Source organism: Barbus barbus (genome assembly GCF_936440315.1).
Source record: "Barbus barbus genome assembly, chromosome: 30".
Classification (NCBI taxonomy): Eukaryota; Metazoa; Chordata; class Actinopteri; order Cypriniformes; family Cyprinidae; genus Barbus; species Barbus barbus.
The window spans coordinates 28,949,461-28,966,171 of NC_136758.1; the positions used below are offsets into that span (position 1 = coordinate 28,949,461).

At 36.6% G+C, this 16,711-nt stretch overlaps 1 protein-coding gene across 1 annotated transcript in view; it reads left to right on the forward strand.

Annotated features, from left to right (window-relative positions):
- LOC306849937 (cysteine-rich motor neuron 1 protein) overlaps nucleotides 1-16,711 on the forward strand; it is a 57,913-nt gene that overhangs the window by 27,275 nt on the left and 13,927 nt on the right. The window contains exons 5-9 of the mRNA XM_079385325.1: nucleotides 2,429-2,608; nucleotides 8,088-8,291; nucleotides 10,808-10,936; nucleotides 11,750-11,903; nucleotides 16,178-16,299. Coding sequence (XP_079241451.1) covers nucleotides 2,429-2,608; nucleotides 8,088-8,291; nucleotides 10,808-10,936; nucleotides 11,750-11,903; nucleotides 16,178-16,299 — 789 coding nt within the window. The remainder of the gene's footprint in view (nucleotides 1-2,428; nucleotides 2,609-8,087; nucleotides 8,292-10,807; nucleotides 10,937-11,749; nucleotides 11,904-16,177; nucleotides 16,300-16,711) is intronic.

Genomic DNA, 16,711 nt, shown 5'->3' on the forward strand with positions numbered 1-16,711 from the left:
GGGCACAATATACTGTATAATTTGAAGGATTTTTTCATTGCATTGGAAATAATATGAGTTGAGAGGAAATTTGTATTTTAATGATTTTGCTTGCGAACGCAAAGTTTATTTGCGCAACTCAAGACTTATGTGAGAGAATGGAAATGTTTTACGAGTGAATGCACTGAAATTTTGTGAATGAACGTAAAAGCATTAAAATATAACTGGTCCTTTCATCTAATATTTATTCCATCATCAGTTCAGATTAGGGGCTCTGAAGTGATTGATGGGTGTCAGTGTGTTTATTTGGCGCAGCATCACAGCTGCTAGTTACAGGAAACACTGACAGACAGGAAGTGATGAGGTGTGAAAAAGGGGCGGGGTCAGTGAGACAGGGTTCAGGCTCAATGTTTTGCTCCGGTTTCCAGGTTGAACGACATGTTTCCTGGAAATGGTGTGCAACGGGTTTGGATTATCCTTCACCTGAAATGTCTTTTCATCCTGAAATGCGAGGCACATGTTGGATCACAATAATTAGGAAGCACAGTTTCCACGAATCCCTTCACTGGACTGGGATGTTCTCTTTTATTCTGGACGGCAGTGACTGTAACATCGAGCGTATTTTGCAGTGTTAAACACATATTTATACCGATTTTATCAGGCTCTGAAAATTCTTCAAAAAGAACACAGAGTGGCCTTCTCAGCTGCCATAGTTGTAATACTTGCATCATCAGAACAAGGTGTTCAACGCATCACCGTTTCCGTTTAATAAACGTTTTGCACCGTTTTTTCGGGGCTGAACGCAGCCAGGGTCTCTGTGTTTACTCTGTCGGCGTCAAATATTCCCTGTTTTACTAACAATCCAAATTCCCATGTCGGCCTCTTGGCCCGCTGCTAAATGTGTGCTGCCTCCTGGAACTAATGGACTTAAGGAGAAGCGCAGCGGGCGGAGGAAAAACTGCTTACGCATCAGTCTGAAGAACAGAAGCAGAGGATGATGGGAAGGTTCAACAGGTCACTGATGGGAATGTGTGTGTGTGTCTTGAGTCAGTGTGTGAGAATGAGAGAGTGTGTTACAGAGAAAGAGCTGTGTGTGTCATTTGCTATTTTTATATGTAACATAATTGTAATTATATTGTGAGTTTTGAGCAAGAAAAATAATGGAAATATTTTGATTTGTAAAATATTTATATAAATACTTAAATTTACAACATATAAATACATATATATTGATTATAACAAATGATTAATCACATCCAAAATAAAGTTTTTGTTTACATTATTTATGTATATGTACTGTGTATATTTATTAGGTATATATAAATACACACATATACAGTATATATTTTGAAAATATTTACATGTTTATACATTTATATATTCATAGTCTTATATTTTAAATTATATATAAATATATTTAATATATAAACATAACATTTTTCTTAAAGATATACAAGCATGTGTTTGTATTTATATATATGTAATAAATATGCATGCTATACACACATATATTAGGTAAACAAAAACTTATTTTGGATGCAATTAATCGTTTGACAGCACTAATATATATATATATTGTGTGTGTGTATTTTATTACTATAAATTACTATATATATATATATATATACGTAATGTATATACATATATTTAAAGTAATGTAAAAGTACATTTTGTATAAGTATAGTTGAAGTATGAATTAAGTTATTTTCCTTCAATTTTATAGATTGGTACCTGGCAAGCAAATGCAAATCCTTCCATTTGTAAGTTGCTTCTAAAAGTACTGTAAAAGAGCACAGTAATACCATGGTAAATGTCCAAATAACTACTGATAATACCAGGTACCGTGTCCAGAAAGCACAGTACTATCATGTGATGCAGTGTCTTTGTGTCTGTGTCCGGTGATGGGTCTCTAATGAGCCGGACAGGAGCTATTGTTGGTGTATCAAGGGTTTCCGGCTCTGACCGCAGGGACGTCTCTCGCCCGTTCCCCATCTTTCTGCTTTTCTTTGACCTCACGTGTGTAAGTGTGTGTGTGTGCGCGAGTGAACACCGATCACACGTCTGTGGGACTGATGGGATCGAGGCGGCGCAGAAGTGCTGAGCTCAGCGATGTCTGGTTTATGTAGGTTTAGTTTAAGGAAAGGTTAAACACACCTCACTGTTATAATGAACAGCAGCTGATTCATTTGCCAACCACAGTGAAGTATGAAAGAATCATGGACTGATTTCAGTAAGATTCTATTTGATTCCTCTTTTTTTTTAAATAATTTGAAATATTTACATCACATTTTAAAGTCATAATTAAATGTTAATTTATATTTCTTATATTATTTATACAAAAATATTAAGGTGTGTATATATTAAGCTATTAAAGATACTAAAATTATTTCTATAGTAACATAGACGTATATTGAGACAGTCCAGACTAAAATGCTGTTTTGTTGTGTAGTTTCTCCCAGGTGTGTGTATAACGGGAAGGCGTTTGTGGAGGGCGAGGTGTACCGTATGGACCCGTGCTGGCTGTGTCAGTGTCGAGGTGGAGTGTCCTTCTGCTCTAAAGCCGAATGCGCCGAGCTGGACTGTGAGAACTTCTACGTTCCTGAAGGAGAATGCTGTCCCGTCTGTATAGGTACTGAACATCTTCAGCATTCATTACAAGCAGTGTTGGGGAGTCACTAGTTACATGTAACGGCATTGCATTATTTAATTACTAAATAAATGTAATTATAATCAGTTACAGTTACTGAGAAAAATGTGTAATTAAATTACAGTTACTTAGGAAAATGTTAACGATTACAAAAATGTTACATCTGAATTTTTTTCACACACACACACACACATCCACAAACAGGTTTAAAGGGGTCATATGACGTTGCTAAAAAGAACATTATTTTGTGCATTTGGTATAATGCAATGTGTTTGTGGTTTAAGGTTAAAAAAACATTATTTTCCATATACTGTACATTATTGTTGCTCCTCTATGCTCCGCCTTTCTGAAACACGTCGATTTTTACAAAGCTCATCGTTCTGAGACGTGAGGCTATAGATTGGCCAGTTATCCAGTGCGTTGTGATTGGCTGAAGTGTTGTAAATACAACTTAACCACTGATTTCTAGTTGTGTCCTCTTTTGGAAGCCCAAACCAAGTAGTTTTGCTTTCACAACGAAACACAGCGTCTCCAGGACATGGTGCCGGCGGCAGCAACAATACTTCAGTGAGAATAAAAATCACGTGTTCTTTCTTTGCGTATACATTTGGGCGGTGTTATGCAAATCTCCCCACATTGTGATGTAGACATGTGGGGGGATGTTTGAGTGGACAAGTCTTAACTTTTATAAAGAATATCTCTTTGGTTTTGAGACTTTAGTCTTCGCAACTTCAGGGATCTTATCTATGCACAAACAGCTTGTAACACTCCGAAGAGAAAGGAACACTTGAAATCGCATCATATGACCCCTTTAATTGATTTGTTTTATAAATTGCATTGGCTGCTCTAAAATATGAGACAATGTTTTTCAGGAGTTTAGGACACAGAATAGGGCACATGCTTATTCCATAACTGTTGTATTTCCTATTAGCCAAATGCTTTGTTTTTTAAGATGAACGGGGTTTTTTTCAAAGCACTGTTAATGTCAGTGTTTCCTGTCATAACTATGCAAAGATTTGATTTCAAAAACATTATCATAACTATTAAACTATTTCTTGTTATGATTTTAAATCTGTATTTAACCTCGGAATGATCTCAAAGTGAAAATAGGTGTTAAAGTCTGATTTTGTGGTGACTGTGCTTTAAAATTAAATAATTATAATCTTAATTTAAGTGATGAAGCGTTTTGAAAGTCTGACAGTAATCAGTTTTGAGAACTACTGTAATGTTAACCATGCCTAGTTTACGTATTTGAACAGTTGAAAACATTAGAAATTTAGAAAAGTAATCAAATGTAATCAGTAACATTACTTTAATAAAGTAATTGAAATAGTTACACAATTTATTACATTTTAAATAGGGTAACTTGTAATCTGTAACCTATTACAATTCCAAAATAACCTTCCCAACACTGATTACCAGTTCATGCATTCTTTGGGAATTGAACCAAAAACCTTGGCATTGCATAGTTAGACCTGGAATCATCAGGCAGCTGGTGGTTTCATCTTAGATCGGTCTGCTATGCCTGATTGCATTTAAAGATAAACTGTGATGAGTTCTGCAAAGTGAAAAAACAGACAGTGAGTAAAAACCAGCAGAGATCAACAAACACAAACCTGACACTCTTCAAATACACGGTTACCGGTTTCTGTCCACACACATCTCCCCCCCGCTGGGACTTCATCTGTGAAGAGCGTCTTTCATCAGACACACTCAGATTTACAGCTGTGACCTTCTGCTCCTGAGGGTCAAAGGTCAAACTCATACAGTTTCTGTGGGACAAACAGTGTCAACAGATCATATTTGTGCTTTCAGTGACACTCACCTCCTTTGAGCTAGAATCATATCATCATCTCTGAAATCATAACCAGTGAATTTCTATTCATTCTTGTCTTGTCAGTGATAGTTTTAAGTCAAGTCATCTTTATTTATATAGTGCTTTTAACAATACAGATTGTGTCAAAGCACTTAACAGTATCAAATTGGAGGATAGAGTGTCAGTAATGTATAATAATAAGATTAAACACTCAATTTTCAGTTAAAGGCATTTCATTATTGAGTTCAGAGATGTCATTGTCTAGCTCAGTTTAGTTTAAATAGTATCTGTGAAATCAAATTGACGATAATCGCTAAAAAAGAAGTGTCCCAACTGAGCAAGGCAGAGGCGACAGCGGCAAGGACCCAAAACTCCCTCTGAGACAGAATGGAGAAAACACCTTGGGAGAAACCAGACTCAGTCCAGTTCTCCTCTGGCCAGGAGATTATTGTTTATTTATTGTTTAATTATTGATTTAATTAAAATGTTAAATGTATAAATGTATTATATTTCTATTTTTATATTGTTGCAATTTCTAACAATAATAGTATTATGTAGTTAGGTATTTTATTATATTTTTAGTTATTTGTTTTATTTTTAGTTTTATAGTATTTTTAGTCGAGGTCTTCACTGGGGATATGTCCCGGGGCTCATCCAGGTGTCCCGGCCTCTGCCGACGATCAGGGAGACATCATCTCCCGGCGCCGATCCACCATCTGATCTGGACACGGACTGAGAAACAGAATAAGAAAGAAACAGACAAATATTAGCGTAGATGCCATTCTTCTAACGATGTAACGAGTACATCATGTGTTATGGGGAGTGTTCCCGGTTCCGGTTGATCTAATTAATGCAGCCTAACAATCCTTTAACGGATTTTAATAATAGAAGCGTATTAGTGTGTTATGTGTAAGCCAGGTTAAAGAAATGTGTCTTTAATCTAGATTTAAACTGACAGTGTGTGTCTGCCTCCAGAACAGTGTTAGGTAGATTGTTCCAGAGTTTGGGTGCTAAACAGGAAAAGGATCTGCCGCCCGCAGTGGATTTTGATATTCTAGGTATTATCAAACGGACAGAGTTTTGAGAACGCAGCAGACGTGGAGGACTATAATGTGATAAGAGCTCGCTCAAGTACTGAGGAGCTAAGCCATTCAGGGCTTTATAAGTAATTAACAAGATTTTAAAATCTATACGATGTTTGATAGGGAGCCAGTGCAGTGAACACCCATCTCTTTTCAACAGGTCATGTCTGCCCCAAAAACTCTTCCAATTGTCTATAGTCAATGTTATTCTGCGGGCACCACTTAGACATCCAGCCATTAAGTGACGACAGTCTGCTATGTATCTCATCACCCCGGTAAGCAGGGAGCGGACCAGAGCATATTACAGTGTCTGACATCATACTTGGAAGTTCACACACCTCTTTAACGTTATTTTTATTGACATTATTTTCCGACTGGCGAAGTCGAACATTATTAGCACCGACGTGATAACAATCTTACTGAATTAACATTTAGCATTAGCCAGCATTTTTAAATTTGCCAACATGTCAGGCGCTCTGGCTCCTGGTAAACATTGGACTGGTGGCTGGTGTCTCTATTTTCACGTTCCGTACAATAGAATCGCCAATTACTAGAGCACTTTCATCAGGTTTCTCAGTGGGTGTGTCACTGATTGGGGAGAACCTGTTTGATGTTCTGATCTGAACGGAAGAGCGGTGTTTTGACCCGCGACTAGGCCGCCTCACAGTCACCCAGTTGCCCTGCTGCATGGGCTCTAATGCTGGAAGCGAACAATGTACAGGACTCCCTGAGCTAGTCACATCCAAGGCCGTATCTACAGCCCTCACATTCTTACTATCCTCAACTAAAGTTTGGATGCGTGTCTCTAGTTCTATAACCTTCTCTGTCAGCCTAACTATTTCCCTGCATTTATCACATGTGCATCCCTCGTCGCCGACAGAGAGAGATAAACTAAACATGTGACATGAAGTGCAAACAACAATAGCAGGAGAAGAAGCCATTACTCACCGTGACTGATGAATGATACCGACTTAACTTACCACTGACCACTGTTGTTTGATGAACTCGTGAAAAACGGCGCGAGAGAGAAATGAAACAGAGCAAGAAAAAAGAAAACAATAATAGGTGCGAATGGAACCGTGAGTAACAAGCTAACCGGCTAACGAATGCTAACGCGCTGCACTCGCGGTTTTAAAAGCGAACGATCAAATTAGTTAGATTAATATGATAGATAGTACCAGAAATATGGTGGGAATTTAGTTATATATTATCACTTTAAACAACACAGAGTGAAAGTAAGGTAAAGATTTAATAAAAAAGCGGAGCTATAATCATAAACCTCTCAGCAGAATAACAGACAGAGACAGACTGAAGCAATCGATCAGTGCCAAAAGTATTATTTACTATTATTCATGTGCTATTCTAGTATTTATTCATATTTTGAATTAGCTTTTATTTTTATATTTTGAGTTTTATTTAAATTTTAATTTAAGTTTTGTAATTTATGTGAGTTATGTGCGTTTTTAAATATTTCTACTATTATATTTTCATCTATTTTAGTTTGAGTAAGTTTAGTACTTCAACTTTAAGTTTAAGTTTTTTATTTCATATTTTAATTTTACTTTAACTAATTTGGTTTTTAATAATTGTATTTTTAGCTAGCAATAATGACACTGATAATTCTAACATTTATATTTATATCTGTTTTTACTGTTATATCTATATCTAATGCTGCAAAAGATTTCTATTATTTCAAATAAATGCTGTTCTTTTGAACTTTCTGTTCATCTGTGAATCCTGAAAAATAAAATGTATCATGGTTTCCACAGAAATATTGAGCAGCACAACTGTTTTCATCATTGATAATAATCAGAAATGTTTGTTGAGCAGTAAATCAGTATATTATTATGATTTCTGAAGATCATGTGACACTGAAGACTGGAGTAATGATGCTGAAAATACAGCTGCAGATCACAGAAATAAATTACAGTTTAACACATATTCACATAGAAAACAGCTGTTTTAAATCATAATAATAATTCACAATTTTTACTGTATTTGTGGTCAAATGAATGCAGCCTTGGTGACCAGAATTGACTTCATTAAAAATATGAAAAACTTGCCGATCTAAAAGTTATGAATGGATGTGTATCTGTTTCTACTGTTATATTTATATCTATATCAATTTTATTTTAATACATATATTTATTTAAGCTTTTTAATAATTTAGATTTTAATAGCTATTAATATCAGCACTGATAATGCTAACATGTTTTCTCATCCGGATGTGTCGGTGTGTGTGTGTGTGTGTGTGTGTGCCTGGTATTTATCACGTTATGGGGACCAAATGTCCCCACAAGGATAGTAATACCAGTAAATTTTGACCTTGTGGGGACATTTTTAAGGTCCCCATGAGGAAACAAGCTTATAAATCATAAAGAATTACGTTTTTTGAAAACCTAAAAATGCAGAAAGTGTCCTGTAAGGGGTAGGTTTAGGTATAGGGTTGGTGTAAGGCGATAGAAAATACAGTTTGTACAGTATAAAAACCATTACACCTATGGAGAGTCCCCATAAAACATGGAAACATAACGTGTGTGTGTGATTGTGTGTGTGTGTACAGATGTGGAGCTGCTGTCGGTGGAGAGCTCTAAAGCAAGCTGCTGGTTGAATCACAGACTGCGTGCACACGAGGAGCAGTGGAAGGAGGACGACTGCACCTTCTGTCAGTGTGTGGATGGAGAGCCGCACTGCACCGCTATGGCCTGCAAACAGAGCTGCCAGAACCCTGTCAAGATCCCTGGAGAGTGCTGCCCCTTCTGTGAAGGTACGAACACACACACACAACACACACACACACACACTAATGAGCACGTACGCACACTCACACACACACACACACACACACTCACACTGCTGACATATGCGTATTCATCCAGCTTTTGAACATAAACACTTGAGAAACTCAGTGTTTCACACATCAAGTGTGAATACAGACGTGTCGACACTTCACTGTTATGATGATCAAGATATTCCAACTATTCAAAATAAAGTCACAAAGGTCACAACCCTTCAGTGGGGGTCCTGACCCAGCGGCAAACAGGAAATGACCTCACAGTTGACAGAGCGCGAGAGATATCTGTATTATCAGTACCTGTGGGCATTTAACTTTATTAATTAGCAGCTCAAAGTTTTTTCATAAAGTAAATGCTAACATAACAAAAAAGTAATTGTAATGCATAAATTATGCATTACTTGCATAAATGTATTATGCATAACTGTATAATGCATTTACAGTTTTTTCAACTGTTTACACACAAAATCTTTCCTTTTAACATAGTTTCTGAAAGCTGAGACTCAAAACAGCAGAAGTACAAACCAAATCTGCAAAACCATACACTAATTCTCAGCCTAATTCTCTTGACTCAGTTTTCAATTTCATAAAACACTTTTTGCGAAACACAACACACAATTCTCTATGTAACACACAAACATCTAACAGGAATTAATATTATGGCAAAGGTGTTTGTGATATATGCATGAATATGTATGTTGAAACACTGTAATGGAAGCGCAGGTTAAGTTCCTGCTGCAGGCTGCAATCTGTCTCTGTTTAGTGGTGGCTGCAGATATTGCCAAAGGTTTATTGTATCTGAAGCTCTTGAAACACACACACACACACACACACACAGCCTATTAAAGCTCAGACTGGCGTTCCACTTACGTGTGCTCAGCAGCATCGAGCAGCAGGCGTCTGCGGACTACAGAAGCTTTACCTTTTACTGCTCCAAGCTGCCAAATGGAAGCCACCTGCTGTCCTTAATTATACATTATTATTTTCTAGAACAATAATTAGTCACACCTCTTTAGCTCCGTACGTGCCAACATGGTTGCAATTGATGCTTGCACATATGGCATCCCAGCGTGTTGCTCTCGACAAAAGCACCATGTTTTGGTTTGATTTTGAGGTGAAAGAAGAAATCAGAAAAGCACTTTGTTGATGCTACTTTTGTTTCATAAGGCAACTTTAAACAAAACCAGTTCATCACGGCTGTCGGATGAGGAGGATCGCTGCACGATAATTGCGGCTGTGTTTATGTGTAATCGATGCAAACCGGACGCTTCTGTTTGCAGTTAAACTGCACTGTCCTAATGCGTTTAGAGCGAACGACCGCAGGAGCCGAGCCAAACAACAGATGACTCTGAAGTTTCACTTCAACACGCACTTCTTGCAACATGCACCAGTTGAGCACATGAGGATGCATTTAACAGAAACATATGAGTTTGCGTCACATCTGTAAAATAGTCAATGTGAAATCAAGCTCTTTAAATCCTTAATTTATGTCCCTTATTGTGAATCTAATCAGTGCATGCTGTTCTGATGAAAAATGTCTGTGTAATTAAAATATAGGAGCTATTGGATAATGTGAACTAGCGGTGGGTGGTATGACCAAAATATTATTTCCCAGTATGAGTTGTTTACATGTCAGAAACAATATAAATCCCATCTAACAGGGAACCTTCTGGAGTTCTTTTAAAGTTTTAAAGGTTCTTTTAAATTGAACAAACACTCTTCCAGTAACATTAATAGAATGTTTGTTCAGAGTTATTGAGAATTTAATAATGTCCTCAAAATGTTATTTATGCATCATTCATGGAAACATTTTAGTTGAACGTTCGAATAGTGTTTTTTAAGTGTTGCTACTTTTTTCAGAATGTTTTTTAGAGCAGTTAAAAGTAAAATTCCCATAATGTTTGCAAAATGATAAAAAGCTAAACATTCCATTAATGTTTGCATAACAAAAGAAAAAAATGTTTTGTACGTTCAGAGAATATTCAGAAATAATGTTTTCAAAACATAATGGGAATGTTAGTGAAATGTTCTTAGAACATATTTTTGTTAGCTGGGATCAAGAGTTATTTTTGTTAAAAGTTCAATTCAAAAACAATTTATATAATACGCAACCATGTGGGAATGTCCATTTTTTAAAATAATTTTAATAATTCTATTCTAAGAATCCTGAAAAATAAAATGTATGACAGTTTCCACAAAAATATGTGGAAGGCTGGAGTAATGATGCTGAAAATTCTGCTTTGTATCACAGGAGTAAATTACATCTTACAATATATTACCATAGGATGCTATTTCTACTGTATTTTTGATCAAATAAATGCAGCCACGGTAAGAATAAACACTTGCTTTGTAAACCATAAACCAACTGCAGATCTTTAATGAACTTCAGTCTGCAGATTTTAGCTGTCTGAGATGTTTCATGATTTTCATCTTTCGGATAGAGATGTATATTGCTGAAAAAACAGGAACATATTAATTTTCTCTTCTAGAGCCATCATATGAGACAGTGAGCCCACTGCTCTGCCCACCGTTGGAAAACTGCTCTCTCTCTGGGCACGACTGCCCGTTTGGCTTCCAGCAAGACCCCAAGGGCTGTCTGCTATGCCAGTGTGTCAGCAGTGAGTGAAAGCACACACACACACACACACAAACTCTTGAGAACTGTGTTGCGTGCAAACTGCTCCAAAATACTCCCAAGTCTGTTTGAGAAAGACATACAGAGTCTGACTCTGGACATACAGAGTGTGTCCAAGAAATAATGATCTCAGACACAAATCCACCTCACAAATCTGCATAGTCCTCCCCATGACTGAAATTAATCTGAAAGTTTTTCCCATGTGAATTGAAGTCAGTATCAGAGGTCAGTAGGACATTTGGGCATCATGGAGCTCATGGGATTGTAAAATGCTCCAAATCATTATATGGATGAGTTGTATGCATGAAACAGAAGTGCACACTTTTAACAGCTTTTACATTAGCTGATATTGTGTTTATTTTATGACAGGGTTAAAATAACATTAACCCAGGGTTAAAATGAACCTAATCACAGGGTTAAAATAGTGTTAGCCCAGGGTTAAAAATGACATCAGCAGAGGGCTAAAATAGTGTTAACCCAGAGTTAAATGTAGTGCTAACTTCTGTCTAAATACAAATGTGAGATGTTCTTTAACCCAGGGTTAAAATAGTGTTAAGACGAGGTTAAATGTAGTGCAAACCTCTGTCTAAATATAAGAGTGAGATGTTGTGTAACACAGGGTTAAAAATGATGTCATCCTGGGGTTAAAATAATGTTGACCTGGGTTTAAAATTACGTTGACCCAGGGTTATACAAAGTGCTGTCTGTCTAACCTCTGCCTAAATTGAAGTGTGAAATACAGATAAGTTTGACTGTTCACTGATCATCTTTTGTATGTAAACTTTGTGGTTTTCAGATGAAACCTGTCCTGATGTGTCCGCGCACTGCTCTCTGGAGTGCCCCATGGGTTATGAGAGAGACAGTTATGGTTGTGAAGTGTGTGAATGTAGTGTATCTCCACCAAAGTGTCGCCCCATGACATGCAGCAAGACATGCCCTTATGGATACATGTAAGTTTATATCTCTGTTCATGACCAGTAACATTATCTAAGACCAAAAAATCTAAATATAAGTGTAAAACATTGTTTAATCCAGGGTTAAAAGTGATGTCGACCCAGGGTTAAAAATGACCTCATCATGTGGTTAAATTAATGTTAACCCAGGGTTAAACGTGACATCAGCACATGGTTAAAATAATGTTAAATCTGGGTTAAACACACTGCTAACCTTGGCCTAAATACAAGTGGTAAATATGTTTTAATCCAGGAATAAAGTGACATTAGCATAGGGTCAAACTAGTTTTAACCCAGGGTTAAAAGTGACTTCATCAAAGGATTTAAATAATGTTAACCCAGGGATAAAAGTGACTTCATCAGAGGATTCAAATAATGTTAACCCAGAGTTAAAAGTGACCTCATCACAGGGTTAAAACAGTTTTAACCGTGGGTTAAAAGTGGAGTCAGCATAGGGTTAAAATATTGTGGAGGCAGTGTTAAAAATAACATGAGCATAGGGTTAAAATAATGCTGACCCAGGGTTAAACAGTGCTAATCTCTGTATAAATAAAAGTGTGAAAAATTGTTTAACCCAGGGTTAAGTGATTAAAATAATAATAATAACCTAATTGCAATGCTATGTCCATTTAAATACAAGTGTGAAATGTTGTTTAACCCCGGGTTAAAAGTGACCTCATCACAGGGTTAAAATAATGTTTACTCAATGTTAAACAGCCTGGCCCCCTGTAATGTGACCCTGGTCAAACATCTGAGTGTTTTGCTGTCCTCATAAGAGCGTAGGAGCCAGTGCTTTCATTTCAAAACCATCCCTCCTTTTCAACACAACGATCAAATGCACATCGACACAAAAGTGTCTGTATGTGAGCGTGAGCTGTGATTCCACTGGTATCTGAACCACATGCCCCCAGTGGAGGATGAAGCAGATAGATTTTCACTGGAAACCCGGTGTCTGAGCTCCCTCAGGAGGGATGGAGGGGTTGATGGAGGGGTTGCATAGTGTTAAACTAATGTTAGCCCAGGGTTAAAAGTGACATCAGCAGCCTCATCAAATGGTTAAAATAATTTAAACCCAGGGTTAAATGTGACCTCATCACAGAGTTAAAATAATGTTAACCCAGGGTTAAAATTGACTTCATCATAGGGTCAAAATAATGTTAACTCGGGGTTAAATGTGACCACATCACAGGGTCAAAATAATGTTAACCCAGGGTTAAAATTGACTTCATCACAGGGTCAAAATAATGTTAACCCAGGGTTAAATGTGACCACACCACAGGGTCAAAATAATGTTAACCCAGGGTTCAAATTGACTTCATCACAGGGTTAAAATAATGCTAACCCAGGGTTAAAATACTATCTAAAAACAAATGTGAAACATTGTTTAACCCAGAGTTAGAAGTCAAGTCAAAGTCAAAGTCTGCTTTATTGTCAATTCTTCCACATGTACAGCACATACATACAGATCATTTAAATTGAGTAACTCTCAGACGCTTGGTGCATACAGTTAACATTAAACACTGACAGCAGATGTAAAAATACAGATAAATGCATTTTAAATATATGTACATACAAACTATACATATATACAAATGAGGACATTGTAGAAAAAAAGAGATAGATAAAGTGGCATAAGGCACATGGCAGATAGAGTGCAAACCAGTTAAATAAACAAAACTGTGCAGATATATATGTAATGAGTGTAGTGCAAAAAGAGCTTATCAGAAGTAATTACAATAATGATAATCTATGGTCAATTACAGTACTATTCTCTGACTAAATACAAGTGTGAAATGTTGTGTAACCTAGGGTCAGAAAAGTGATTAAAATATTATTAACCCTGGGTTTAATTTCTGTTTGAATTCTGTTTAAAAAGTGTGACACACATTCAATCTAGCTCGAATAAAATAAAGTTTAATAACCTATTTTATCTCAGGTAAAGATTATTTTATTTCAAGTAATGAGTTTTTTATGGTTTTATGGCTTTGTTAACTATACTAACTAGTGTTAATAAATGATTAGGTGTACGTTTACTAGGCTTTATATTGTTATGAACAAACACTACTAAATTGGTAATCATAATTTTTGTATGACAGTGAATTGCCAGCCATAATTTCATCATGGTGCCAGCATTAACATAGTGTTTTTGGAATATGTGAGCCGTGGCTATGAAGCATTGAATGATGAAGACATAGGACGAGCGGCTGTTTACATTGATATTTTACACAGTCGAACGGGTCGGACTTCACACAAAGGGGGTCTTAAATTGCTTCCCCTTCTCAATGGGGCTCAGATGTCATTGGATTTGACAGAACGTAAAGGAATATGCGTGGAGTCAGCAGTCTCCACACGTGTTTAATTCATGAACAACAGACACACGGACGGACAGTATAGTCACCTCTGGCTGTTTTCTTAATGAGCTTTCATCCGTGATCTATGACGACGACTCCATTATTACTCATTCATTAATATTTCATCTGACACTTTGATTCATCAGCAGCCCTAATAGTGATTTTTCTTAAATCAAGTTCTGCAGTTTAAACCTTCAGCCTTTCAGTCATCAGCTCAGATTTCGCTTTCACATTGTGACTGAATCTGGATTAATGTAGGCGGGTCTTGGTTTTGTCCACTGTGACTTGATTGGCTGGTGCAGGTGAGTGAAACATGATGGTATTTTATTAAGTAAATTTGTCCCAGATTATGAGACTTTTTTTTGTGAAGGCACAAGACAAGTCTTCTATAAGCCAATTATAGACAATATATCAACTAATAGTATCAGCATGAGCTGTTAATTGTTCCTTCCTGACCAATTAACAGATATAGTAGTTTCCTCTCTTTTGCTGTGAATGAATAATACATACTTGTTTAAAATTTTTGTGTGTGTGAATTTTGCTCTGTTTAATAATAAATCAATAAAAAGTGTCCTGCTTTATTACGAGGTATCGTGAGATGTGCTTTCATCCGTCTTCAGAAGTTGAAGTGCGTCAGAGAGCTGCACTTTCGTAGATTAATCAGCAGGTTTATGCTGGTTACTGAAGTCATTGCATTTGGAAACAAAGATGAAGTTCTCAAGATGAATGCATACCTTGACTCTAGGGGTCAAACAACTAAAAATCAAGAATCTAGGGGTGATTCTGGAGACAGACCTTAGTTTCAGTAGTCATGTCAAAGCAGTAACTAAATCAGCATACTATCATCTCAAAAACATTGCAAGAATTAGATGTTTTGTTTCAGTCTTTCCCGTCTGAGCTCAGCTATCTCGCGCTAGAAGATAATCATCCACACGAAGCCAGGCTTGAGACACAAATATGTGAACGCCCACATCACCTCTGTAAACAAAGAAAGATTCCTCAAGTTCATCTCGGCTACTTTTGATTTAGGAAGAAGATGCGCTGTGAGGAATAAGCTTTATATTTACCTCAGAAGAAGAAAACGATGCGATACGGCTTAATCCAGCAGAGGAGCTCATTCTGATGGGTCATTTATTTTTACTAATATTAGTGTTACTGTGACATAAACTTGTACACACTCACTTGAACTAAACTTTACTCGGCGTACTACTTGTGCACAGTGGTGGAGAAAGTACACAGATCAAGTACTTGAGTAAAAGTACAGATACGTATAATAAAATATTACTCCAGTAAAAGTACCGCTTCTTCAATTTTACTCGAAAGTACAAAAGTACTCCATTTTTTATGTACTTAAGTAAAAAAGTACTATAGATTTATTTTGCAATTTTATATAGACCACGTTATTTAATTTTATATTAGCACATATTTTTTATAATCCTACTGCCCAAAATACCTGGGATTTTCCCAAAATAACCACTATATGGAGTAAAGAAATATTTAGTTGTTGATATGGACTACATTGATAAGAGTGATGTAGTGATGTTCACTGTGAAGCACTGCCATGTACCTGAGAGAAAACAGATTTGACCACATCATTTTCACCAGTAAGAAAAAAAGTGTTTTAAAAAGTGTTGTTTTGCAGGATGTCAGTTATATATGACATGAGACCTGAAGTTAGGAAGAACGTTTTATTGTTTTTCATAATGATTTTTTTTTCTTCTCAAACCTTGTCTGTGGTGTAAAAACACCCCTGGCCAAACTTTAAGTATACCAGGTTAGTACACTAAAAGTACAACTGCAGGACATTTTATTAAGTACATAAATATGAAAATGTATTTGTAGTATACTTAGCATGAAATAAGTGTATTGCCCAGTGCTGGTTGAGCCGGTTGAGCAGTTATGTGTTGTTTCTCCTCACAGGAGGAATAAGCACGGCTGTGAGATGTGCCGCTGCGTCCGCTGTCCACCGTTCACCTGCGACAAACTCTGCAGTGACGGCTATAAGAAGAGCAGAAAGGGCTGCAGCGTCTGCGAGTGTAAAGGTGAGTGACTGCGCAGACGCATGAGGAGACGGTGCAGAGGTCAGAGGTCATGTGATCTCATCTGAGGCCTCACTGTTCCTACAAGCAATTTATAAATGTCTATAAACGTGGAAAACCGCAGAGAAATTCAAGTGTGCTCTTGGAGCATATATGCATAGTGAGCCGGTTTATGCCCAACATTTAATGTGTTTATATATGCATATCAGGGTTATTATAAACCTAAAACCATAAAAACACATTTTCATTACTTGAAATAAAATAACTATAAATAAACTATTTATATAAATATAAATAACTTAAAAGAAACTTCTAATTATTTTATTTCCACTATTTAGTTTAAAATAACATGAATAAAAGAAATGAAATGCACAACTAAATTGTTAAAACTTCAACTAAAATAAAAATTATAGCA